At 35.8% G+C, this 25,516-nt stretch overlaps 2 protein-coding genes and 1 long non-coding RNA gene across 4 annotated transcripts in view; 2 read left to right on the top strand and 1 right to left on the bottom strand.

Moving 5' to 3' along the window:
• LOC127153668 (chloride channel CLIC-like protein 1) overlaps positions 1-25,516 on the top strand; it is a 62,736-nt gene that overhangs the window by 34,881 nt on the left and 2,339 nt on the right. For both annotated transcript variants that reach the window (XM_051094879.1, XM_051094883.1), the window contains exon 5: positions 25,245-25,469. In XM_051094879.1, coding sequence (XP_050950836.1) covers positions 25,245-25,469 — 225 coding nt within the window. The remainder of the gene's footprint in view (positions 1-25,244; positions 25,470-25,516) is intronic.
• The window catches only part of LOC127153669 (chloride channel CLIC-like protein 1), a 50,318-nt gene continuing 37,311 nt past the window's right edge, over positions 12,510-25,516 (top strand). Inside the window, exon 1 of the mRNA XM_051094884.1 lies at positions 12,510-12,523. The gene's annotated coding sequence lies outside the window, so the exon portion shown is untranslated. The remainder of the gene's footprint in view (positions 12,524-25,516) is intronic.
• LOC127153670 (uncharacterized) lies at positions 16,038-18,534 on the bottom strand. Its single transcript, XR_007825312.1, has 3 exons — positions 18,317-18,534; positions 17,214-17,326; positions 16,038-16,765 (listed from the first exon to the last, which is right to left on the bottom strand). It is a non-coding gene; the product is annotated as an uncharacterized LOC127153670 (long non-coding RNA).

Raw genomic sequence — 25,516 nt, 5'->3', positions numbered from 1 at the left:
CTATATTCAAGTAAATGAATTACAGTAGTATACTGATGAATTTGGCTTTGTACAGTAATTGCACTATATTACGATTACAATACCATTTAGTTACTGTAAAACTGAAATCCAACTGGGTACAGTAAATCTTAATTATATAGTAACTTACTGGCAACAAGGTAAAGAGTAAAAAAAAACTTTGAAATGTCTAACAGTGTATTACAGTACCTGCAGGACATTTAAGGGTGTGTTCACGCTTATCATGTTTGGTTTGATTAAAATGAACTCTGATGCGATGCAGAACCTGATTTTACCAAGTACGACATATTCCTGGATCAACATCTTTGTTGACCCTGGAACAACATTGTGATTAACCAATCAGATTTGAAAAAACAGTTTATAGTTTTTGTGAAGTTTAGGCTTACAATCAGTGTTTGGTGCTTGTACATCAGTGTCATTCATCTATCATTTCCTCTGATTTTAGGGATTACTCATGGGTAAGGTTAGGTTTAGGTGTAGGGATGTGTTCAAGATTAATTTTTTGGATTAAAATGTTGTTCCAGGGTCAACAAAATATGTTGACCCAGGAACACATCTAACTCAGCAAAATCAGGACATGCGCTGCCACAGTGCAGGTTGTGAGCTTTAAGCTGTGACGTCATCCAGGCGTTTCCCATCATGCCTTTGGTCAGCGCAGTCGGTGGAGAGCTACTGTGCACGACTGCTCAATCTGACACAGCCGCCTCGCCATCGCGAGAGTTTTTTGGCACACGTCATCATGACATCAAAGCAAGACGGACGTAACTCGGACACATTGCTAACCGGCATACATCTTGCGCTGATCACCAATGATTGGTTCTGCGCAGATTTTGCTCATCTCAAACGAGCCTAATGTGACCAAGGTGGTCAGGTGTGCTAGGTTTTATTATAAACTTTACGTGTAGTTCCTCTAAGTATGAAAATTCAGCCATTATTTACTCACCTTGCTGTTCTTCTAAGTCTGTACAAAATCTGGCGGGGGTCAGAATTGGGCACAACACCAACCTGTCCAACAGGCGATACAGGCGGTCGTCTACCCTGGTGAAAAAAACAGCATATGCTGGTAGGTATGTTTTGATGCTGAAATGCTGGTTAGGTAGGTTTTGATGCTGGTTTAAGCTGGTCCTTTGCTGGTTGATGCTGGTCATGTTGCTGGTCAAGGACCAGCATCAACCAGCAAAGGACCTAACCAGCATCCCAAACATACCTACCAGCATATGCTGTTTTTTTCACCAGGGTAGGGCCCCGCCTTAAGGGGAGGGCCCTGCGGCCGCGAGGATGTCAATTGTATTTTTAGGTGCGTTTAGGTGCGTTCCGTTTTTAAAATCAAAGTTCCGCTAGAACTATAGAGAGCAGACAGCTCTGCGTTAAAATTCTCTGTCTGAGTTTTATTGAGCTAAGCGAAAGCGTATACCTTTGTCCATATTAGGGATTTCCTGTATGAATTAAACATTCTATTACACGTATTACATATATTAATTAACACCTTATTTTGGGTAAAAATAGGAATAATATTTCTCTGTACGTTTTTTTCTCCAGTGTAGGAGTTTTTTCCCTCTCTCTCTCAGTGAATGCATAAGATTTTCTGACAAAAAAAGTTAAGTTTTTTTTTTTTTTTTTTTATCATAATTAATTTTATAAGAAACTCTTATACCTTTCTAAACATTTATAGTTAGGCCTCCTGTATGTTAACAGGTGATGCTGTAGTTTTCTGTGAAATAATCCTTAACAATAATTATTGTTTTGTTTAATGTTTTTATTTAGTAATAACAATAATCAGAATTACTCATATTGATGAAAAACAACGTTTTGGCCGAATTGTGCAGTCCTACACACAGGCACAACAAACTCTTCTTCATAATTCCTTATAATGTTTTGGTAAATAATGTCAGAAAACCTTTCTTGTTACAGTTCATATTTTGTTGTTACGGTTTAGATTTTGGAAATCACTTAACCCTTTCACTGGTGAGTTTAAAATATTCTATCTGACCCCCCAAAGTTTTTTTTAGTTTTTTTTTTTAGGCGACCGTTATTTTAGAGCGTTCCCTTTATTGTTTCCATGGCGACGCGTCATGATTGTCACGCGACACTCCGCAGCCATAGTGTTATATGACAGACGTACCGCTTTTATTTCGTTTTTCCTTTTTTATTCTAAATATTCACACACTTGCTTACCATGTCTTCAACTATCCGATATTCCGATTCACGAATACGTGTAAGTGAGTGTATTTTGCCTTTTTAAAAACTTTATAAATGATCTGGATCGTGATCTATAACGTGAGATGGGCGCCGCCATGTTTGTTCACGCTGCCCTTCAGAGAGTCCTGTCAGCCGGATTTACAGCACGTACATTCACCAGTTTCTCCCGAAATACATGCAACTAAGTGTTTGGTGAACTGAGGAAGGAATGGAGTGAATTATATCGTTACTTACACTATGTGTTTCTGATATGAATCAAACACGTCGGCAAATTATACTTGAATGGATTGTTATTGCTGCTTCCATAGACATCCGTGTGTATTTTACAAACTCTACATGTATTGTTTTACTAGTACTTATGTGTATTGGAATGTCTGAAACCTAAAACAAAAGTTAAGTCGTTGAAAACACTGCACAATTGTGATTATATGACAAGCGCAGCGCGTGTCTCTCTCTGGCTCAGCGCCAGGGAACGCGCGAAAACACAGTTTGAATTTGGCAGTTGCGTGACGTCACCGAACGTTCTAAATCCCATATGTGGGACCGTACCGCTCAAAGGATTAATATTGCCTCTCAGAATATTCTCTCGAAATGAAGTCTTGTTACACATTAATGCTATTTTTTAATTATTTGACATGACAGAGAGATTAAAGTGTGAAGTTGTGGTAGAAATGGAATCCAAACAGTATGTTTCCCAGGACTGGAAAAATATATATACATAATACTATATACATAATATTTTTTTATTATTTATTTATTTATTTATTTATTTATTTTTTTACATGCAGTGATGCCCATGATCACAGACAGATTTGTCATATAAGGAAAAATAGAGCCACACTTACGTTAAATAATTACAGACCTGGATCTGATGACTCAATAAAGTTTTTTAGAACGTTGTTATAAAGTTTTTAAGAATGTTTTTTTTTTTTTTTTTTTTTTTTCCCCATGTGATCATCAATCAATCCTTAAAAACAAGCAGAATAGCGTGCATTTCTTATCATTTATGAATATTAAGTCCTATGTTTATTTTGTTTATGCTCTGTTTATTCTGTTTAGTTTTTGTCTATACTTTACTTAATCTCACTTGGACTCCTATTTTTTATTTTATTTGCTTAATTGTTTTATTTTTATTTATTATTATTGTTATTATTATTATTATTATTATTTTTTTTTTTACAATTAATACACATTCATGCTTAAATATTGAAATAGTCATTTCATGTGCTTTATCTTCGCTAGTCAAATTTCTGTGACAGTTTTTTACACTAGTGGGGCCCATTTTCATTATCTTGCCTAGGGCCCCGCAAACCTACAGGCTGGCACTGCGTGTGAGACTGATGCATTTTCTACTGTTATGCTATTTAAAAGAGAAGTCCACTTCCAGAACAACAATTCACAATAATTTACTCACTCGCTTGTCATCCAAGATGTTCATGTCTTTCTGTCTTCAGTCGTAAATAAATTAAGTTTTTTTGAGGAAAGCATTTTAGCATTTTTCTTCATATAATGGACTTCAATTGTGCCCCTGATTTTGAACTTCAATAAAGTAGTTTAAATGCAGCTTCAAAGGACACTAAACGATCCAAGCCAAGGAAGAAGGGTCTTATCTAGTGAAATGATCGGTATTTTTTTTCGGAAAATAAAAATGTGTATACTTTTTAAGCACAGGTTCTGACATGCACGTTCATTACGTTATGTACTATTGAATCATGTCTAAAGGTCACGCCGAATGTCGGAGGAACTACAGACCCAGTGTTTACAAAGTAAACGCGCAAAGACTAAGAAAGTGCAAGTAAGTCAAACGCTGTTTACAAACAAAAAGGTACAACAATGTTGGACGATTCTGAAGTTGTATGAGAAAATAAGATGGAGTTTTTTGCCATACTCTACCTGTTTGAGCCGGAGTACACAGACGATGAACTTGAAGACGTGATGGGAAGTTCGGATCATTTTAGCGACTCAGACTTTTAAGTCTTTGGCAAATGAACTAATCTTTTTTCGAGTCGTTAATTTTAGCAAAATCAGCATCACGTGACAGCCCCATAAGATGAACGAACGACTCGAAAAACCTGAAGACTCGAAACAGGTGAACTAATTCCAGTACAGAACCTAATAGGATGTTGCGCATGCGCGACTGAACGAATCACTCCCCCGAGACGACTCGTTCTTCCCGAGTCACATTAACGATTTGTTCAAAATTAATGAATCGCTCAAGAACAACGCATGGATGCGCATCCGAGAGCCTTGCTATGCAAGCTTTTGTGCTTAAAAAGTATACAAATGTTTATTTTTCTAAAAAAAAAAGACTGATTGTTTCGCTAGATAAGACTCTTCTTCTTTGGCTGGGATCGTTTAGAGCTCTTTGAAGCTGCATTTAAACTACATTTTGAAGTTCAAAATCGGGGGCACAATTGAATTCCCTTACAAATGTACTGTCACTCATCTTCATCGCGATCTCACAAAGTTTCATTATAATCAACGAAGCTCTCTACGCTGCACAGTGCATCTCTTATTTACACTCTCTCTACATTTTGTTGATGAAAGGATTCGTCGGATATGTCTGTGATACATTCAGAGTTGTAAACTAGGATGCCTGGTGTTGAAAGCGCCGCCTTTATTGTTTACAATGCGTGAAACGGTGCGCTGTGATTGGCTGAGTATGGCATTTTGCAGAGAAGGGAGACTGGAGTTTGTTGCAGTTTGGAAAAATAGGGAGAAAACGTGACAGAATAACACGGCGGACATCACATTTTGCGTAAAATTAAAAACTGCCTTTTCAGTACCGACCAGATACAATGCTGAATTGACAGGAACACAATTTTGCAAAAAAAAAAAAACAAAACAAAAAAAAACGTTGATCGTGTTTTGTAACCAAACTCTTCATATGCTTTTACCAGTGTTTTATGATAAATGTGACTCAAGATAACATCGTGACTACAGTAAAAACATTTTTACCATTCTAAAAACACTTTTTTGTCAGCATTATCGAACTTGGGAATGTTTATAATAAACCCGAAATTCACGTGATCATTGTCCTGCGGTGAATCTGGCCAATCATAAAACAGCTATGTTGTCATCAGAGAAGAAACTAGGCTCGTTTGAGACGAGCAAAATCTGCTCAGAACTGATCACCGTAAGATGCATGCCTTTCAGAAATGTGTCCGAGTTACGTCCACCTTGCTCTGACGTCGAGAGAGCAGATACCTACGATATCAAAGGCGGATATCGCGTTATCACACTCGTGCTGTGTTGCTGATAAACATGATATAATTTCAGCTCTGTTGTTTTTATATGAAAATAAATATGACGAACAAGACACTCAAAGTGCTTGCTATTTAATTCCATACGAAAGACGTATTTGTCATCCATTTTTACTTTAATACAAACGTGTATTTTAGTTTTTTTTTTTTTATAGAAATATGACAACAATCACATATCTCACGCAGAGATCGCACTGGTATAGTGTTTGGGGATATTCATGCATAATTTAAACACATAACCACATGATATTAGATAAAAAAATAAAACATTTTAGAAAAGAACAGCAACATCACGGTTGTCTGAACCATTGAGCTTTAAGCTGTGTTGTCAGTTAGTCGTTTCCCATCGTTTCCCATGCTTTTGGTCAGCAATCCGACACAGCCGCCTCGCCATCATGAGAGTTTTTTGGCACAAGTCAGCATGACATCAGAGCAAGGCGGACGTAACTCGGACACATTTCTAACTGGCATGCATCTTGCGGTGATCACCGGTGATCGATTCTGCGCAGAATTTGCTAATTTCAAACAAGCCTAATTATTTTTTAATCAAATATTATGTGGTTATGTGTTTATATTATGTATGAATATTCCCAAACACTATACCAGTGCGATCTCTGTGAAAGATATATGATTGTTGTCATATTTCTATAAAAATCTAAAATACACGTTTGTATTAAAGTAAAAATAAATTATAAAATGCCTTTCGTATGGAATTAAATAGCAAGCACTTTGAGTGTCTTGTTCATCATATTTATTTTGATCTAAAAAAAAAAAAAAAAAAAAAAAACAGAGCTAAAATTATATCATGTTTATCAGCAACACAGCACGTGAGTGTGATAACGCGATATCCGCCTTTGATCTCGTATGTATCTGTTCTACTTCGAGAGGTCAGAACTGTCCGTCTTGACTGCACTTATTTCACTCCTCCCCTCACTGCAGCCGCCTACTCTCGCCTACATTTCAGGCGAGGCGAAATAGTTAGGACTTCTCCTTTAAGCTCTGTCTCTCTCTTTCTCTTTCCGTCTGTCTGTCTGTCTGTAGCATCTGGACCAATCAGACATACAGTTATTTGTTACATTTAACAAATAATCTTTAAAACCAACAACCCAGCTATATGCTGGAGTTTTGGAGACAACCCCCCAAAGCAACTAACACCCCAAAAGGGCTTAGCTGCCAGGGCGACCATCTGATATCATAGGTTTTATTGCTTCAAGGAATGCAAACAGAGCACACAACATTTCCCTATAGGAAAGACACAATGCCTATAGGGATGGACTCTTTCCTATTCAATCACAGACAAACCTTTGTTTGACTTTCCTATCCCACATAGCCCAGGTCATTGTGTACAGTATTACTGCACTGTATTTTAATTGTGTCTGTTGTATCTGTATTTGTCTTTCTACTGTTTTATGCATGCGTTATGATAGATAACTAGCCGTATAACCCACCTATGCCATGTTTGGTCTCTCTGAATTTGTATTTTGATCATCTAAATGATGGTGTATATTATATGTTGATACCTTTGCAACATATCAGTGTTTTAAGAAACCTTAGTAGTTTTTGCATCAACACCCAATCGAATTACATATGCAAAATACAATGCTCACAGACAAAGAGTCGTAAAATTTCCCTCCAAAGGTGAAAGTTACCATTGGTTCATGGACCTCCTGAAGGCGCAGCCTCCAGAGAGCTTAAAGGCATCAAACGATCGATCTCCTCCCTCTTTCTTCACTTCGCTCTCTTCTGCAAAACCCTCCGATTGCAGCCCGTGTGTAGGAACCCACGGGGAGCCTGAGCCGGCACAGGGCGTGCCTGGCAGGCCCGACAGGCCCCAACATACAAAGCTGTGGCTCTCGACCACAAAGAGCCAGACATTTTCACTCAACCCTGAAATTCATCTTCATGACTCGCCTCAGTCAGTCAGTGGTTCTTTTAGAACCTAAGAAGATGAGGAGGATGAGCTAGAACTCTTCAGGACTTCCCTAAGCACGCGCCAGGCCTTGCGGCCTTGTCTTTCCATTCCCCAAAGATCACAGGACTTCAGCTGGATCCCTCTCAGCTCTTGGTTCTTCTCTACTTTTCACATAGGAAACTGCCAAACTCCCAGTCACCATCAAGTCAGAACATCTTTGGTGTTCATCACTCTTTGAACCCAGAAGAACGTGATCACGATTCCAAAACCACCATTGCTCCAACCATCAAGACTTTCACCCGAGACTGCATTCGGAGACTTGTTCAACGACCAACTAAACAGAACAGAGGTTTAGTATAAGCTGTAGAGAGCACTGGTGGTTATCTGACTCTTTTCATAGCTTCATTTCCTTGTCTCTCTCTAACTGACCCTTCCCCCTTGTATGAGTGACTTCATGTTTGTTTGTTTAGATTAGTTATGTGTTAGTCCTTTGTTAATAAACTATTGTGCACAAATTACATGAGTTTTGATTCTGATTCTGCCTTGCAAATTAATGTCCCTTTACGATTCCGATTCGAGCTACATGCTCTAATGCAGTAGTACTTTAAGAAAGTTATTTTCTGTGGACAAGAAAATATCATTTCTTAGAATTGATATAAAAATTATACTGAATGTTCGCTGGGCGAACAGATTAGTTGATGGAAAAATTAATTCTGCTACAGTTACTACTGGCAGCTGATATAAATAAGTGTAATTAAAAATAATTAATTGTAATTATTTATATACATTTCCTTTTGAGCTAAATCGCGACATGTCTGTCTAAACCAGGGGTTCCCAAATTCAGTCCTTGAGGGCTGTTTTCCTGCTGAGTTTAGCTCTAACCCTAATTAAACACACCTGAACCAGCTAATCAAGCTCTTACTAGGCATACTAGAAATTTCCTGGCAGGTGTGTTGAGGCAAGTTGGAGCTAAACTGTGCAGGACACTAGCTCTCCAGGACCAAGTTTGGGCACTTCATTATTAACTGAATTAGTCTGCTATCAATGGTTCAAGGTCTAAAGGTACTAGGTCTAAAATTATGTTTTGGAATTAGCAACGGAGGTGTTGGATGAGCTGTGTGAGAAATTAATCCTACTTACAATATCATTTTAAGGGCAAAAACTGTATAAATGCCTTGAAATATATAACCTGATCTACATCTTGAGGTGTGGTAACTGTAGTATAAGCAGAATAATTGACTTCAGTCCATTGAATTCTTGAACACTCCACAGCCTCTACAGATGCACCAGGACATTAGAAACAGAGTAAATCAAGTTGAAACCCGGGCCGACCAGTGCTTCAGGGAAGGAGATGGTTATGACCCACAAGACAGAGAGGAGGACAGAAGCATGTATCTCCGACAGGACTTTTCTGGCATTCCCAGAGGGACTCAAAGGGTTGAGCCTTTGTGTACTACAGGAAAGATGTCCAGAGATGATGAGACTGATTTTCAGCAGCCGGCAGAGAAGTTGGATACTGGTACAATGGGAAATATAGAGCCTGAAGTGAAAGATGAGGAAAAGGCGAAAAAGGCATCTACTGGTGACACAGAGGAGCAGAAAGACACAAAGAGTCCAGACAGAAGTGAGGCTGAAACCAGTGTGCCTTCAGCTCAAACAGATGTGAGAACACTTGGAGCTAATCAAGGGAATGAGGTATAGACTGATTTCTCAATCTGTCATTTTTTTTCAAGATTCTATAATAAATAGAAAGCATTTATTTGAAACAGAAATCATTTGTAGCATTATAAATATGTTTACTGTAAATTTTGATCAATTTGATGTGTCCTTCCTAAATGAAAGTATTAATTTCTTAATTTCTGGAAGTATTAATTAGGTAATATCTTGTTTCTGCAGGGGGCATCAGCATAGGTTGAAGAGAGAGAGGAGGGTTATTGGCCTTTTGTTTCAACACGTCTTTCACTTTTTCAAAATTTTTCACAGACAAAATGGATTTTTTGTTAATATCTGGCATCTAGGGCTGGATCTTAATTGTCTAGGCATGGGGATTCAATCTAACAGTTGGAAAACTGACTTTTTCTGAAATTTTAATACAATATCTGCTGCGTTTTCTCTGTTTTATTATAAGGTAAGCTTCTGTACTATCCTTAAAATACTATAAAGAGCCAGTAAAAGGTGCCAGGGTTTTGCTTACATTTATCAGTTTCTTATTTGTCCCAGCAAATATCACTAGTGGCTGATTAAGTATAAATGTATTTAGGGCCCAAGGCCCCATAGTCCCTCTTGCGTTTGTATGTTTTTTTTCTTTCTTCTTCTTTTTCTTCTTCTTCCCAGTGGGAGTCTATGGCAGCCCTATGAATGGAATATAGGAAAATGATGAAATTTGGCACACTTGTAGTGGTGGTCCTGAAGTGACCTACTTTGGGGTCTCTAGGACCAACTCTATAGCGCAACCACCGAAAATTCACTCTTCAAATGGTTATAACGTTGGAACCCTTTGTTCTAGAAAAGTACTAAGTTTCTGTTCTAGAAGCTTAGTACACCTGATTACTCTCCTTGTGCTGATCACATTTAGTTGCTTAAATGAAGACTCCACCCATTACAGTAGCAGCCATTTTGAAAAGACAATATTCTGGGTTTTTTTTTTGTTACTCCAATTCTAACCAAAACTGGCTCAGATGATCTTCGGACCAAGCCACATAGACATGCTAAACAGATTTTTTTAATACATATATTCAAAAGTTATGATGTCTCAAACTTAATGAAGTTGAGCAAAATTGGTTTATAGGCTTTAGCTTGGCCAAACTTTAATCAATCAAAACACAACTTGGTACACTTGATCAACACCATGATTTGAGGTTCCATGCCAAATTGGCAACAGCGCCACCTATGGATCACGAGATATGAAAAATTGCTATTTTTGTTAATAGCTTTTGAACTGTTAGTCATTATATTGGTGCCTATGCATTCCTCGGGTAATGCCGAATCTGTGGATGTCAGTTTTGCCGGGATCTGACAAACAGGATCTGATGGGGATTTCATTGTTATCCCGTATTTGCTTTTAAGATGCCTTGAAGGGTCTGTGGTTTCTTGATCGTCAGCTTTTAACATCTCAGAGCACGTATTATCTTCATCTGGTGCTTTATAATTTTTTTAGATTCCATAACTTCTCCACTGGTGATTAGGTCTATGTTGATCTGTAAATCTTTTTCCATCTATGTCAGCTGTTACGTGGCTTTGGGCAGATACAACTTGAAATGTGGTTTACATGAATGTAGTTTAGCGTGTTCTTGAGTAATACTCGTTTAATCTTCTGGTTTTCACAGGGGGAACATAAATCTAGTCACCTTTTAGATTTTTTTTTCATGCTTTTTTTGTTCAGTGGCCATCTCAGCAGCTTCTGTGAGTTTGTCAGTGTATTTTAGCTTGTCTGTTCCAGTTAAAGATTTTACTTTATCTTTTTCTCTGTGTTGTCCTGCAATTATTACTTTCAGACTTGTTGATCCAGAAGTATTTTCGGTAACACTTTACAATACGTGTGCACAAATATGTATTAATTCATGCTTAATTAATGCAGAGATAATCACGAGTTGATGTATAATTCATGAAGAACTAAACCATTTATTAATGATTACTACATCAGCAACTAATGAACATTCTATATGAATCATAGATTAAGTAATCAATAAATTGTTATTAGTTAAATGTGTCACAATGTGTTAATTCCCTAATAACTTATTTTATTAACTAATGATGTAAATTGATATGTTAATTACCACAGTGGTCAAAGCTATGTACTTCAACTTCCATTCGTCTGCTTTAAATACTCAGTAATATGTAATTGTGGTTATGGATATAGAATTAGTTAGTTAGTCATGTGCCTCAATGAGTTGGAGCCATGCATTTTTGTGGGTTGAAGCCATGCATTTTAACTTCCAGTTGTCTGCTTTAATTAATCACTAGCTAATGATATGCAAATGTATCATTATGTTAAGACTTTACTTGTTGAGGCACATGACTAACTAGCTAACTAATTCTAAATCCATAACCACAATGACATATTATTTAACAGTTAGTTAATAGTTCAGTGCCTCAACAAGTAAAGTCATAACATAATGATATCTTTGCAAATCATTAGCTAATGATTAATTAAAGCAGACAACTGGAAGATGAAATGCTTGGCTTCAACCCCTTGTGGTAATTCACACATGAATTTACACTGTTAGTTAATAAAATACGTTATTAGGGAATTAATACATTATGACACATTAATAACAATTTATTGATTACTTAATCTATAAATCATATAGAATGTTCATTTGTTGCTGATGAAGTAATTATCAATAAATGGTTTAGTACTTTATGAGTTAAATATTAACTCATGATTATCTCTGCATTAGTTAAGCATGAATTAAGGCATTATTTGTGCACCCCTATTGTAAAGTGATACTGTATTTTTATTTTTTTATTTTTTTCTGATGATTTTCTATGTTGTTTCTTAAATGCTTTTTCTTATTTGTGGGTCCCAACATTGCTTCTCCAGCCTCTCTCATCGCTTGATGAAAAGTATTGATGGTTATTGCAGTTTCGTCTTCAAATCGGTTCCTTAAAATGATACCAAACACACTAAGGTTTGATATATTAAAGTGTTAAGACCTACTCCTCAGCGTACAAAATCAGCTTCGCCATAAGGAGGTTGTGGTTACTGTCACTGCATGCTGGTTAGAAATGTGGTCTAACTTACTCTAATATCATGCTAGTAGCAAGTTTTTGGATGAATAAAGAACCCCTTTCAACCCCTTTCAAATCTTTAATTTTTACTAGTCTTTATACAGGCAATTTAACACTTTAACACTGGCTTTCCAATACAAACAGACTCTGAGAAACTTAAGGAAATACAAAAAGTGTTGCAGCCGTCCCACTCTCCCAATTCATTAGATTTATTTTAATATAAAAACAACAGAATTACAGTTTATTAGCAACAAACTGAATCTCGTGAATTACTGATACACTACGGAAGGGATAACTATCTGTCTGGACTGCATCTACTTCACTCCTGCCCGTAATTTCAAAGCGAGGCGAGGCGCATCTCAAAGATAGTTGCCACAGGACGTCAGGGTTACGTGTCAAGGTAAGTTAGCTAAAGGTTTTACTGAAATATACTTATCTAGGACTGTTTTACATGACAAATATAAATACATTTAAGTCGAATTGTTTTATTAACCCTTTGAGCGGTACGGTCCCACATATGGGATTCTATTTTCTGTGCCCCTGGGAGTACGGTCCCACATATGGGATTTAGAACGTTCGGTGACGTCACGCAACTGCCAAATTCAAACTGTGTTTTCGCGCGCTGGCTGGCGCTGAGCCACAGAGAGACGATTGCTGCGCTTGTCATATAATCACAATTGTGCAGTGTTTTCAACGACTTAACGCTTATTTTAGGTTTCAGGAATTTAAATACACATAAGTACTAGTAAAACAATACATTTAGAGTTTGTAAAATACACACGGATGTCTATGGAAGCAGCAATAACAATCCATTCAAGTATAATTTGCCGACGTGTTTGATTTATATCAGATACACATAATGTAAGTAACGATATAATTCACTCCATTCCTTTCCCAGTTCACCAGCCACTTACTTGCATGTATTTCGGGAGAAACTGGTGAATTTATGCGCTGTAAATCCGGCTGACAGGACTCTCTGAACGGCAGCGCGAACAAACATGGCGGCGCCCATCTCACGTTATAGATCACGATCCAGATAATTTATAAAGGTTTAAAAACGGCAAAATACACTCACTTACACGTATTCATGAATCGGAATATCAGATAGTTGAAGACATGGTAAACAAGTGTGTGAATATTTTGAAAAAAAAAAAGAAAAACTAAATGAAAGCGATATGTCGGTCATAAAGCGCTATAGTGGCTGCGGTGTCAATCATGACGCGTCGCCATGGAAACAATAAAGTGAACGTTCTAAAATAACGGTCGCCTAAAAAAAAACTCACTCCGGGGGGTCAGATAGAATATTTTAAACTCACCAGTGAAAGGGTTAAAATAAAAACGAAGAATTCGTTCTGTATTCTGTAAAAACTCAGTTTTTTTTTCAAAGGAATTGTAAACATCTACATTGCCAGTGCTGTTGATAGTTTTTATTCACATATAAATTGTTTTCGTAAATTATATTTGTTCAGGTTGTTCAAGTTTTTATTAACACAGCAGTGAACCAATATTTGAACGACTGAATTTTGAATTTGCGGTTATGAATCGATAGATGACAGTATTGTGACAGTATATGGCAGCTCTCTTTCACCAAGTAAGGAAATGTTTAACCATCAAAGTGTGTCCAAGAAAGCTGATTCTGAACCTTATATAGATTTATTATAATCTCTCTATATAAGTCAGTTTTCTCTTCTGTTCCAGCGGAGATTATGAAGGTGTCATCTTTTGGATTCTGGAGTTTGCTCATTTTTGTAGTCTATTTATTATTGCAAATGCAAATATTAACCAGAATGAGGAGGATGATGTTTGGAGTGATCCATTTGACGTGATCAACTACGACCCAGTAACAAAGCGCATGAGAAAACCTTTTTAAACAACCTGGAAGTTAATTAATGTATTACAGGGCTTGCAGAATATTTAAATCCCTCTTCTTCACATTTTCCAGTGAAAACAGACTCCATTCAAACTATAGGTTTTACCCAGTAAACACAGAACGTTTCCCTTACGTTAGTTTCTGGCTCCCGTTTTATGTATTCATTTATTTATTTATTGTAAAACCAAGAAATAGGAACGTTCTTTTCAGGTGTTTTTTTTTTTTTTTTTTTTTTTTTTTAATTTTAACCATAAAATAACATTCCCAGAACGCTGCAGAATGGTTGTTTTTAAAATAACCTAAAAATAACTTATACAGAACATTCCCTTAATGGTTATTTGTATTATTGTACAGCCATAAAATAACGTCCACGTCCAACGTTCCAGAGTGGTTGTTTTTAAAATAACATAAAAATAACTTTTTTAAGAACGTTCCCTGATGGTAGGCTATTTTTAGAACCCTGTAAACTGTCTTTCTAATATGCTTTTGTGTAATGACCATACGCCATGAAATGCGTTTAATACAGAATTTAGGCTACTAAAATACAGAAATTATATGAAACAAAACGAGTTTTAACATTAACATTAAGCCATATAACATTAAGCCATGGTTAAGCATAGAGTGAAAACAGAACTTAATGGGGGGTAGTTTATCGATCTCTTTATTGAATGATTACTCAAAATTCATATAGTTGTGAGAGTGAGTATGATTTCGGAGGGATTTGACACGCCTAACTTAGAGGGATAGTTTGCCCAAAAATGAAATTCTGTCATTAATTACTCACCCTCTTGTTGTTTCAAAAGACCTTAGTTCATCTTCGGAACACAAATTAATATATTTTTGATAAAATCCAAGAGTTCTCTACTCTGCTATAGCTTCCGTGGTCGGTATCTTCTTATTGATTTAATGCTAATATTGTTTCGTCGGATATGGCAAAAAGGCCTATATCCATGATGAACGTGGAGTGATCGGTCAGAGAATCGGATCACCAAACAATTACGCGATGAATTTCAGACATGTCCGGACGGGAATAGATTTCTCCGAGGACTTCTGAGTTAGCCGAGAAGCAGTAATTATCTGATTCACGAACAAATGTAAAACAATTCGTTAGTGAACTGGGCCGCGCTTTGTGATTTTGACTCAAAAATAACCGGTTCATAAGACATCATTTGTTAATGAAGCTGACTACACTGGGCGCGCTGCCTGCGCGTGCAACTATAGTGCACAGTTTATTAAAAGACGTGTTTTTTGCTATTAATTTGCGTTACGCTGTCATCGCTGCGGCTGAAAAGTAGCACATGAAACACTGCTTACATTTATATTTTATTCTGTGATAATTCTGGGGTGGCACGAGGGGTGGCACAGCTTTTTCTTAGGGTGGCAGTTGCCACCCCGTGCCACCCCGGTAGATCCGCCCCAACCGCGCCTTTTCCTTTTATAATACCGTCTTATTGCTCTGTTTATACTCACTAAAAAATGTTGGGTTAAAAATAACCCAACTAGTAACCCAACTATGGGTTGGTATAGCACCTTCCCATCTATGGGTTATTTTAACCCAATGAATTGGGTTAAAATCCAGTTGGGTTAAAAATAACCCAATAGTTGAGTTAATTATTTAGATTCATTTATATCAGTTTTTATTTATTTATTTATTTATTTTTTAATAAAAATACACTATAACACTACTTTGTTTTCAAATAAATATTTTGTTTATTTAAATATGCAAATATTTTTTTTACAAATATATTTTTAAATGTAAAACAGTCATACTGCAAATGTTTACAAAATAAGTGTACAAGAATGTGAAAATATAATACATTCAGAACACAAATATGCAAACACAACTGACATATTTTCAAGATGTACACTGAATTCAAAACCAACAAATGTGACTGGTCCACAAAACCTGTCATAAGGGTCGAGTTTTTTGTATTTAAATGTAAACATCATCTGAAAGCTCAATAAATAAGCTTTCTATTAATATGTGGTTTGATAGGATAGAACAACTATTTGAAAATCTGGAATCTGAGGGTGCAAAAAAAAATCTAAATATTGAGAAAATTGTCTTTAAAGTTGTCCAAATGAAGTTATTAGCAATACATTACTAATAAGAAATTCAGTTTCGATATACCTATGAGATTTACAAAATATCTTCATGGAACATGATCTTTACTTAATATTCTAATGATTTTTGGCATGAAAGAAAATTTGATCATTTTGACCCATACGATGCAATTTTGGCTATTTCTACAAATGTACCCATGATACTTATGACCGGTTTTGTTGTCCAGGGTCATAAATGTGTATCAATTCATATTTATTTATATCAACACATACACAAATGTGCACAAATAAAACAAACATAACATACAAACCTTTATCAATAAAACAAAAATAAAAAATCATAAACACAAGTAATAATAATAATAATAAAACAAAGTAAATCTGCTGGCTGCTGGACTTGCTGATAATCAGCAACATAAAAAGTTTTACAGATCAATAAATACAAAGTTTCTAAGGAAGAGGTAATGTGTTGAAAGAACTCCTGGAATATTAAAGACAGTGTGCTGCAAATGGGTGCAGAGGAGCTTTGGGTAGTTGATGTCATACATGTAGAAATGTTTGAAACACAGATCCACTGCTTGTAGTAAGGTCTTCTGTTCCACTGCTTCACCGTTGAAAATGCTAAAAACTTGGGAGGAGTTCTTGGAGTTAGTGCAGCAATGCTGGTGTCATCCGGTCGCATAAAACTTCCTTCATTGACTCCTTCCTCTGTGATAAGATGAAGCAGAAGAAGAAACATTTTACAGATAAACTAGAAACATTTTTTCATAATTGTTGGAAAACCTACACTACTAATCAGAAGTTTTTGAACAGTAAGATTTTTTTAAAGTTTTTTAAAGAATTCTTTTCTACTCACTAAGCCTGTATTTATTTGATCCAAAATACAGTAAAAGCAGTAATATTGTGAAATATTTTTACTATTTTAAATAACTGCTTTCTATTTTAAAAGCTTTGAAAAGACTGGACAATTACATTTTAAAATATATTCAAATAGAAAGCAGTTATTTTAAATGCTGTATTGGATCCCCTGAAATGCTGGATCAAATAAATGTAGGCTTAGAGAGAAGGGAATTCTTTAAAAACATTAAAAATCTTGCTGTCCAAAAACTTTTGACTGGTAATGTATATGGATCACTAATATAAATAGTTTACTTACCTTGAAATATTTCAGTTAATTGGCATGTGTATGTTTAATGTATGAGATTCCACTGTTGTAGTTTTCCCTTCACTGAAGAACCCAATGTCTAAAAATAAGTATAAACCACTGATCTATAATAGACATAGTATAATAGTCATTATATATAGATCAGTGGTATAAACACATTTAGTACACATTTAAAAAAAAAAAAAAACATGCAAATCTGTCATAGCTTTATATGAGAAATGGCTGTAAGTAGAGGCGATTCTAATATATGCATAACAATATTCAATGTAAATAAACCATAAAAACAAATTTAGTGTTATTACAATTAGTGCTCCAAACAACTGACGCTTGCCCTGTTTTGACCAGCAGGCGTCGCCGTTGTGTCACGAACGATTGGAAGCAGTGAATCATTTTGCGAAGCGATTCGTTTAATTGATTCGAAACTTTGAAAAGCTTCGTTTCTCCCATCACGTCTTTCTTTTGGGAAAATGTGATTATTTTTAGACTTTTCTAACAGAGAATTAACTGAATTTGAGCGCATCTCTCTGAGCTGCCGCTGAGCTAACGTTACATACTGGACCGAAGCTGAATGGTCCGTGCGGCGCGGTTCAAATCAACACCAATGTCTCATTTAGCATTAGCCATTTCCCATTTAAAGTTAAATGTGATAATCATTAGTACGACCAAACAAACTGTAGTCAGAAACCGTACGTCTAGAACCCTTCATCAGCTGTAAAATAATACTAAACCTGTAGTAATGGTAGACGGTGATTTCAGTAACATAAGTAACGTTAGTCCTATATACATTTCACCATACATTATTAACTTTAGGTTACTGTAATACATCTCTAAACAGTTACAACTTTCTGCTAAGTTTAATTTACTTTATTACTGCTAGCGGCCTAACTGGGACAGCTAAGGTAACGTTAACGTTAAGTTATTCGTTTACAATGGAGCTCATTCTCTGCAGTAACGTTACAATACACTGACTAAAGGAAACTACAACTTCGTTAAAAAAAACAAACATACAACAACAACAGTTCAATTTTGAAGTGCATTTCACGTTCTTCGTATAAGTATAATGTTATAAGAGTTATCAAAACCCTATTACTCACCTCATACTGATGCAGCAGCAGCTTCTTCTGTTGTCAGTCACCGTCGTCCGTTAAAATTTGAACTGTCGCCGCGGGAACCAATTAAACCCAACGCTGGGTTATTATTAAAAACAACCCAACGATGTTTAAAAAATAACCCAACGTTTTAGAAAATAACCCAACACAGTGACCCAATATGTGTAACCCATCTATTGGGTTAAAAAAATAACCCAGCTATTTTTACTGTGTAGTAGGTGTGATTTAAAAATGTTTTCCTGATGAATCCTGGACTCCTGCTCAAAATTATATATTAATATAACGATACCTAAAAAACAAACAAACAAACAAGAAGATGCAACTATAAGCCCGCAAAGCTGTTGTTGTTCCATCTTGACAGATGACAGCTGAGCGAAATCCCGGAAAAAAACGTGGAACTTTGACCAATGAGAGGACAGTTTACTCGATCGTGACTTGTAGTAACACATTTGGTCCGTTTAGAAAAATTTGCTGTGTGAAAGCGAACCGCACCATGAATAAAAAGCAACATTGTAATAATTTTAACCCCTGTTTCGGAACAAAGCAATCGATCTACAGGTGTGAAAGCACCCTAAAGTTTTTTTTGCAATTATTGAGCAACTAATTTTCCATCCCTTCCCTTTATTTGTTCACTGACCCCTTCCATCTTCCTCATGCTGAACAGAATTCTATCACGTGAATACTCAACATACACAGAACATTCTCCTAACAGTCCCAAATTGTTCCTTTGGTTATTTTTTTGAAAAAAACACATTTTAGGAACGTTCCCTGTAGGTTCTTTTTTATAACCTAAAGAGAACCTTCAAAGAACATTCCGTTATATTTTATAAATAGCCTAGAACCAGTTCTCTGCAGGATATTGGCTTTATTTCTAGCACCTAAAAAGAACTTTCATAGAACTTCCCAGAACCAATAGATAGTTTCTAATGCTGAAATGTGTGATTTTCATGAACTATATTTTGAAGAATTTCATGCCTGAAAAAAAGCTTTATAAAGTGCAGAAGTTAGAGCAGTCAATGCGCATTATAATGATCAGATAAATCCAATTTTATAGCTAAAGTGTAAAGGTTAAACATAGTGTGAAAAGCATACAAATCAATAAACATTAAATATTAATTAATAAATATTCCTTTACTGCGCACCTCTGCTCTGCACGCGCTTTAGCACGCGCTTTCTCCTGTCTTCCACAAAGCCGCGCACTTGCGTATTTTAAAAATTAACGGTCATTTCGTTGTACTGACTGACTAGCATTCGTTTATTGATCTCTTTACTGAATAATTACTTAATACATATACGAGAGTAAATATTTTGATTAGAGACGTCTAATTGAAGAGAACAGATGTGAAGTTTCTGCTTTTGATCATCTGAAGAGCTACAAGAGAAGCAGCGTTGAACCATCTGAGGAACATGATATTGATGCCTAGCTTCAAACAGGTTGCACCTTTTTTTTCAGAAAAAAAAAATAAATATATATATATATATATATATATATATATATATATATAATGAATAATTGTATGGCTTAAACTGAAGCTCTTTTACAGTTTGCTTGAGTCTTAATCCAGAGTCCACTAAAACATGGAGAATGAAACACTTTTTTGAGCTTAAATTTATACGTTTGTGAACCTGAACTATATAATCAAAACATTTAAACAATATTCTTAATTATTGCGTAATGGTTTGAGATACTCATGGGTTTTGATTGAAATACAGGCTTGTCGATATATTGAGATCACTTTCGCGCTCAAAGGAATCAATTTGCAAATTGTTCGTTCTAATGAGCTGCCAGACTGTTACTTATTTTTGTGTGAAGGTAATGTTCGTTTTGTAGAAAAGCTGCCCTGTCAGTGTTTCCTTCATGTGTCACTTCCTGTCTCTGCAGAAGTTTTGGACTTCAAGTTGATTGGAAATGGCTGTACTACCCTTTCCAGATTGATGTCTGCAACAATTGCTTTACTAAGGTCATTGCTGAGGTCTTTCCTCTTTGGCGCTGTGTCGACATGCACCTCAAAGGTCCAGACCAGTAAACTGGCAAACTTCTGTTTCAATTCTTATGTAAGGGTGTCCTTAGTGTATGACTCATGGCTTTTCCATTTTTTGCTAAATAAATAATGACATGCTGCAATACGTCATGTGTTGTTTAAGTTTAAGACATTTTAAAACATTATTGTGTCATGTGACAGGAAGTGCTGTGGCTTTGGTGGTGGTGGATCCCAGGAGGACTGTTATTAGAGGACTGTCGCTGCATGTGACATCAGAGGGAGTCAAACCGTCCAGGTGTATTGGCAAACAAATCAGCGATGTGTGATCTGTGTGCTTTTCTACCGGTGCTCACTATTTGCTCAACGGCTCCTATGACAACAAAGTCATGATTACTGGTCTTCAAGGTAAGTAGTGCTACAAACGATTATGTCACAAATCATTATTTCTTATTTTTCAAACCATACTCCAACAACCTGTCATAAAAAGTCCACCTTTCAGGATTAACCAATTCTTGTAAAATTAATATTTTCCCTTAAATGTGTATATATGGGACAAACATTTTTCTTTAAAAAAACAACAGGAAAAAAAAAATGCTACATAAAAAAATGAATGCAGGTATAGACATTAGATATATTACATCTAACACACATATACTACTATTAAACCGTGGTGTATTTTGATACGTTTTATCTATTTATATACATTTTTACTGTTGTTATCCATTTGTTTCAGGAATCTAGGTTGAACTGTAAATGTAACACTGTCCGCTTGGGGGCGATGAATCCATGTTTGAGGTTTTGAATTACGGTTATGAATGTAGGTGTGTTTTTCTGCAGGTGTCTTGCAGCATGTAAGAAAACGTTTGGCCTAGGGCAATTTTTTTTTTCATCATTTAGTCGTGTGTAACGTTTAGGTGGCTGATACATTTACTACATTAAGATAGTAAGAAAGCTGAATCTGAACTTTATATGCATCATTAATAACAATCGATCAGTATTTGTTTTATCAGTAAGTCTGAGTTTTCTCATAGTTGTCTGTTCCTGTGGAGATTATGAAGGTGCCAAGCTGTCCGTTGCTTGGATTCTGGATATATATAATATATTTGCATATATTTTCTAGCCTGTTTGTTATTGCAAATGCAAAATTTCACCAGGATGAGGATGATGCATGGATCGATCCATTTGACATGCTCAACTACGACCCAACGACAAAGCGCATGAGAAAACCTACAGAGGTAAAAACGCTTTTATCAAACCATCTGACAGTTTTTCTTCATTTCAAAAAGTAGTTTGCAGAGACTGGTGTGCTAATGTGAATTTTGTTTGTTTTCTTTATTTTACAAAAGTATGTTTCTTTGTTATTTTGAAGATACACAAATACAAATAGACCCTTTATTGTTTGCAGAATGTCTTTCTCTTGTCTGACAGACATCATATCTTTCCACTGATACAAGGAATCCAAGAGCATATCAGTTTTAACATTGCTAACTTATTTTGCTATCATTAAAATAAATTATACAACATGCAAAGGTTTCTGACTATGTAGGTTGTGCCAGTCTGCATAAGCATTGCCATGCTGTGGGTTTTTTCAAAACACATTTTTGTGTATGTGAAGGATGTGGTTTTAAGTGGATACTGGGACATGAGAGAGGTACAGAGCCTTCTTTACATGTTAAGTAATAGTTTAGCAACCAGATGTGAATGGCTCCTGCTGAATGAGAGGTATGTGACCCCACAATGGCACGACGAGGTTCACTTTTAGTTTCATTTTAGATTGTTATGTAGTAGTTTAAGCTTCAGGCGCACACCCATGGACTGTTAACTGAATTTCTGATGCACACACAGGGCACGCAAAATTTGAAACACATCAGGAGCTTCAAAGGTTCGTCTGATTGGTTGGATTATACAGGATTTCCGGGAGGTGCGTGTCGTGTTCTTTAACGTTTCACCTGGAAACAAAAATGCCATGGTCTCATGGCCTCACCGGTCTGTTATTGTGGGGACATTTCCACACCTGTAAACATGACACCGCACAAACGAAACATGATTGGTTGCTTTACCTGTTAATCATGTGGCTTCTTGGGTGGTCCTTAGCCATTCAAAGCAGCCAAGGTTCCCAGACAGAAGGTCTGGTTATGTGAGACTATATGTTTAGCATTTAAAATAAATGTTGTTTATAATGGATATGGCACTAGAATTCATTTTTGTTTTATGTAGATGGATTTTGTTCTTGTTGTTTATACTGACGTGTTTTTTATTAACTTTTTTGTTTATATTAAATTAAAAGTAATTTTAATTTTGGTCTGTTTTGCTCAACTGTGCCTTCATGAGATTGTATTGCATTCATAAGGTTACTTAGTTTTTTTTTTTGTTTGTTTTGTTTTTCTTGATGAACAACTCACAAAGTAGTATAGAAGCCTGTTTCCATCACTGAATAAAAAATAAAAAAAGGTAATTGCAACTTTTTTCTCACAATTGCTAGTTTACATGTAGTAATTCTGACTTTTTTCTCTTTTTTCTTGCAACTGTGAGATATAAAGTCAGAATTGTGAGACATAAACTATAAATGAGATATAAACAATATATAAATTCTAACTTCTTTCTTAGAATTGCGAGTTTGTGTCTCGCAATTCTGACTTTATATGGAACTGCATGTTGAGAATTGTGAGTTATAGTCTTGCAATTCTGAATACATATCAGTCTTTTTTCCCCCCTCAGAATTGGTCACAAGTTCGAGTTTATATTTCACAATTCTAGAAAAAAAGTCAGCATTGCATGTTTATTTTTCATAATTCTGACTTTTTTTCTCAGAATTGTGAGATATAAACTCGCAATTGCAAGATATAAACTATAAATGATATATAGATGATACATAAATTCTGACTTTTTTCTCTCGCAATTCTGACTTTATAACATGGAACTGCATGTTCAGAATTGTGAGTTATAAACTTGCAATTCTGAACACATATCAGTCTTTTCCCCCCTTTAGAATTTAAGTCACAATTTCAAGTTTATATATCACAATTCTAGAAAAAAAGTCACAATTGTGAGATACAAACTCACATTTGCTGGAAAAATGTCAGAATTGCAAGTTTATTTCTTGTAATTCAGCTTTTTTTCTCAGAATTGTGAGATATAAACTATAAATGATATATAGATGATACATAAATTCTGACTTCTTTCTCAGAATTGCGAGTTAGTGTCTTGCAATTCTGACTTTATAACATGGAACTGCATGTTCAGAATTTTAAGTTATAAACTTGCAATTCTGAACACATATCAGTCTTTTGATTGCGGGTTTATTTATCACAATTCTAGAAAAAAGGTCACAACTGCGAGATACAAACTTACATTTGCTAGAAAAAAGTCAGAATTGTAAGTTTATATCTTGCAATTCTGACTATATTTCAAAATTGCAAGTTTATATCACACAATTCTGAGAAAAATTTTTTTTGTATATCACAATTCTGAAAAAAAGTTACAGTTGCGAGATATAAATTTGCAATTCCGAGATGAGTCACAGTTGTGAGATACACTCACATTTCTAGAAAAAAAGTCAGAATTGCAAGTTTATATCTTGCTATTCTGATATATCTCACAATTGCAAGTTTATATCACACAATTCTGACTTTAACTTAATTGCAAATTTGTATCATGCAATTCTGAAAAAAAAGTCAGTTTGTATCACGCAATTCTGACGAGTCAGAATTGTGAGACAAACTTACAGTTGTGAGATAAACAGTCACAAGTGCAAGATACAAACTCTTATTTGCTAGAAAAAAGTCAGAATTGCAAGTTTATATCTCACAATTCTGACTTTATAACTTGCAATTAAATTTATATCCCAAAATTCTGAGAAAAAAAAGTCAGAATTGTGAGATAAATAGTCCCAATAACCTTTTTTTCTTTATTCAGTGGTTGAAATAGCCTTTCATAAAGTAGTCACTTTCTTTTTTTTTTTTCTTTGGCTTTTTTCAATTTTTCTTTGAAAGGACGGTGGAGATGAGACAGGAAGTGAGTAGGGGGTGGGATCGGGAAAGGATTCAAACTCGGGACACCTGAGGCGCAGCTGCACCATATGTCGGCCCACTGCCCACAAGGCTATTGGTGCAGACAAAATACTCACTTTCTGTTAGTCAGCACAGCAAGCTGACCTGACCAACCTGAACCTGTTTTTAAGTCTGTGTGCAGATATGTTTGGGATTCCTATTGAAATTTGTAGAGCAACAATCAAAATTGTTACTTCACCTTAACTCAGTTAACTCATTTCTTTCAGACAGTTCAGTTCACGTTGCAGCAAGTAAACAACTCTCTGCCTCACTAAACTGCCACTATTCTGACGTATCAACAAAGCGTGATTCCCTTTGTTTTTGTTTTATCAAACAAGGTCTTGAAAGCACTGTCATTTTTGCAGGAAACACAAATCTACGTCATATTATAACATTTCTTTAATGTTTGACAGTCTGCCAGTTACCCAAACGTGCCAAACAAGTGGAGGGAATTCAGCTCAGAGTCCTGTGAAGTGCAACAGTGTCCTGATGTGTCTGAGTGCACCAGTAAACTGGAGAATCTGCAAAAAGTGGTAAAACAAAAAACAAAATGTGAATACACCTCTGTTTAGTAGAGCTCACTAACAACAAAAGCAATGGAGTTAACTTGGAATCCTTGAAGGAATTCTAATTACTGCAAATATATATATTTTTATTATTATTCTTGCTGCTGTCTCTTTTTTTAGATTGATGAACAAAAAAGGTGACCACCACCTCTATAAACCCAGTATTTGTTCCAGTATTTAAGCAATTTCTTTCCAGGCTACTTAAAGAAACTTCAAAACTTGGCCTGGTATGTGACTAGTTTTCTCCAGGGAACTGAATCAGCTTTAATCTACGTTGGTGAAGGTTTTACATCTTTTCTGTTTTTAAAATCTTTAGCCTGATGATGGACAGACATCAATGCATTATGATGCTGAGGTGAAGCTGTCCAAGCAATCGCTGGTGGAGATCCAGAAGCTTTTGAATGAAGAGAACGACTGGACCACCGGAGCCATGGATGAGGCTCTGAGTCAAATTCTAGTCAGATTTAAAGTCCACGACCACGAAGCCTGGAAGTGGCGTTTCGAAGACACATTTTATGTAGATGCTGATACTGCACTGAAGGTCAGTTCTTGTAAAACCTCTCAGAGATAAACATTTGTGTTTAAATT

The sequence above is a fragment of the Labeo rohita genome, chromosome 22, assembly GCF_022985175.1.
Source record: "Labeo rohita strain BAU-BD-2019 chromosome 22, IGBB_LRoh.1.0, whole genome shotgun sequence".
NCBI lineage: Eukaryota > Metazoa > Chordata > Actinopteri > Cypriniformes > Cyprinidae > Labeo > Labeo rohita.
This window is presented reverse-complemented; position numbering and strand designations above follow the sequence as displayed.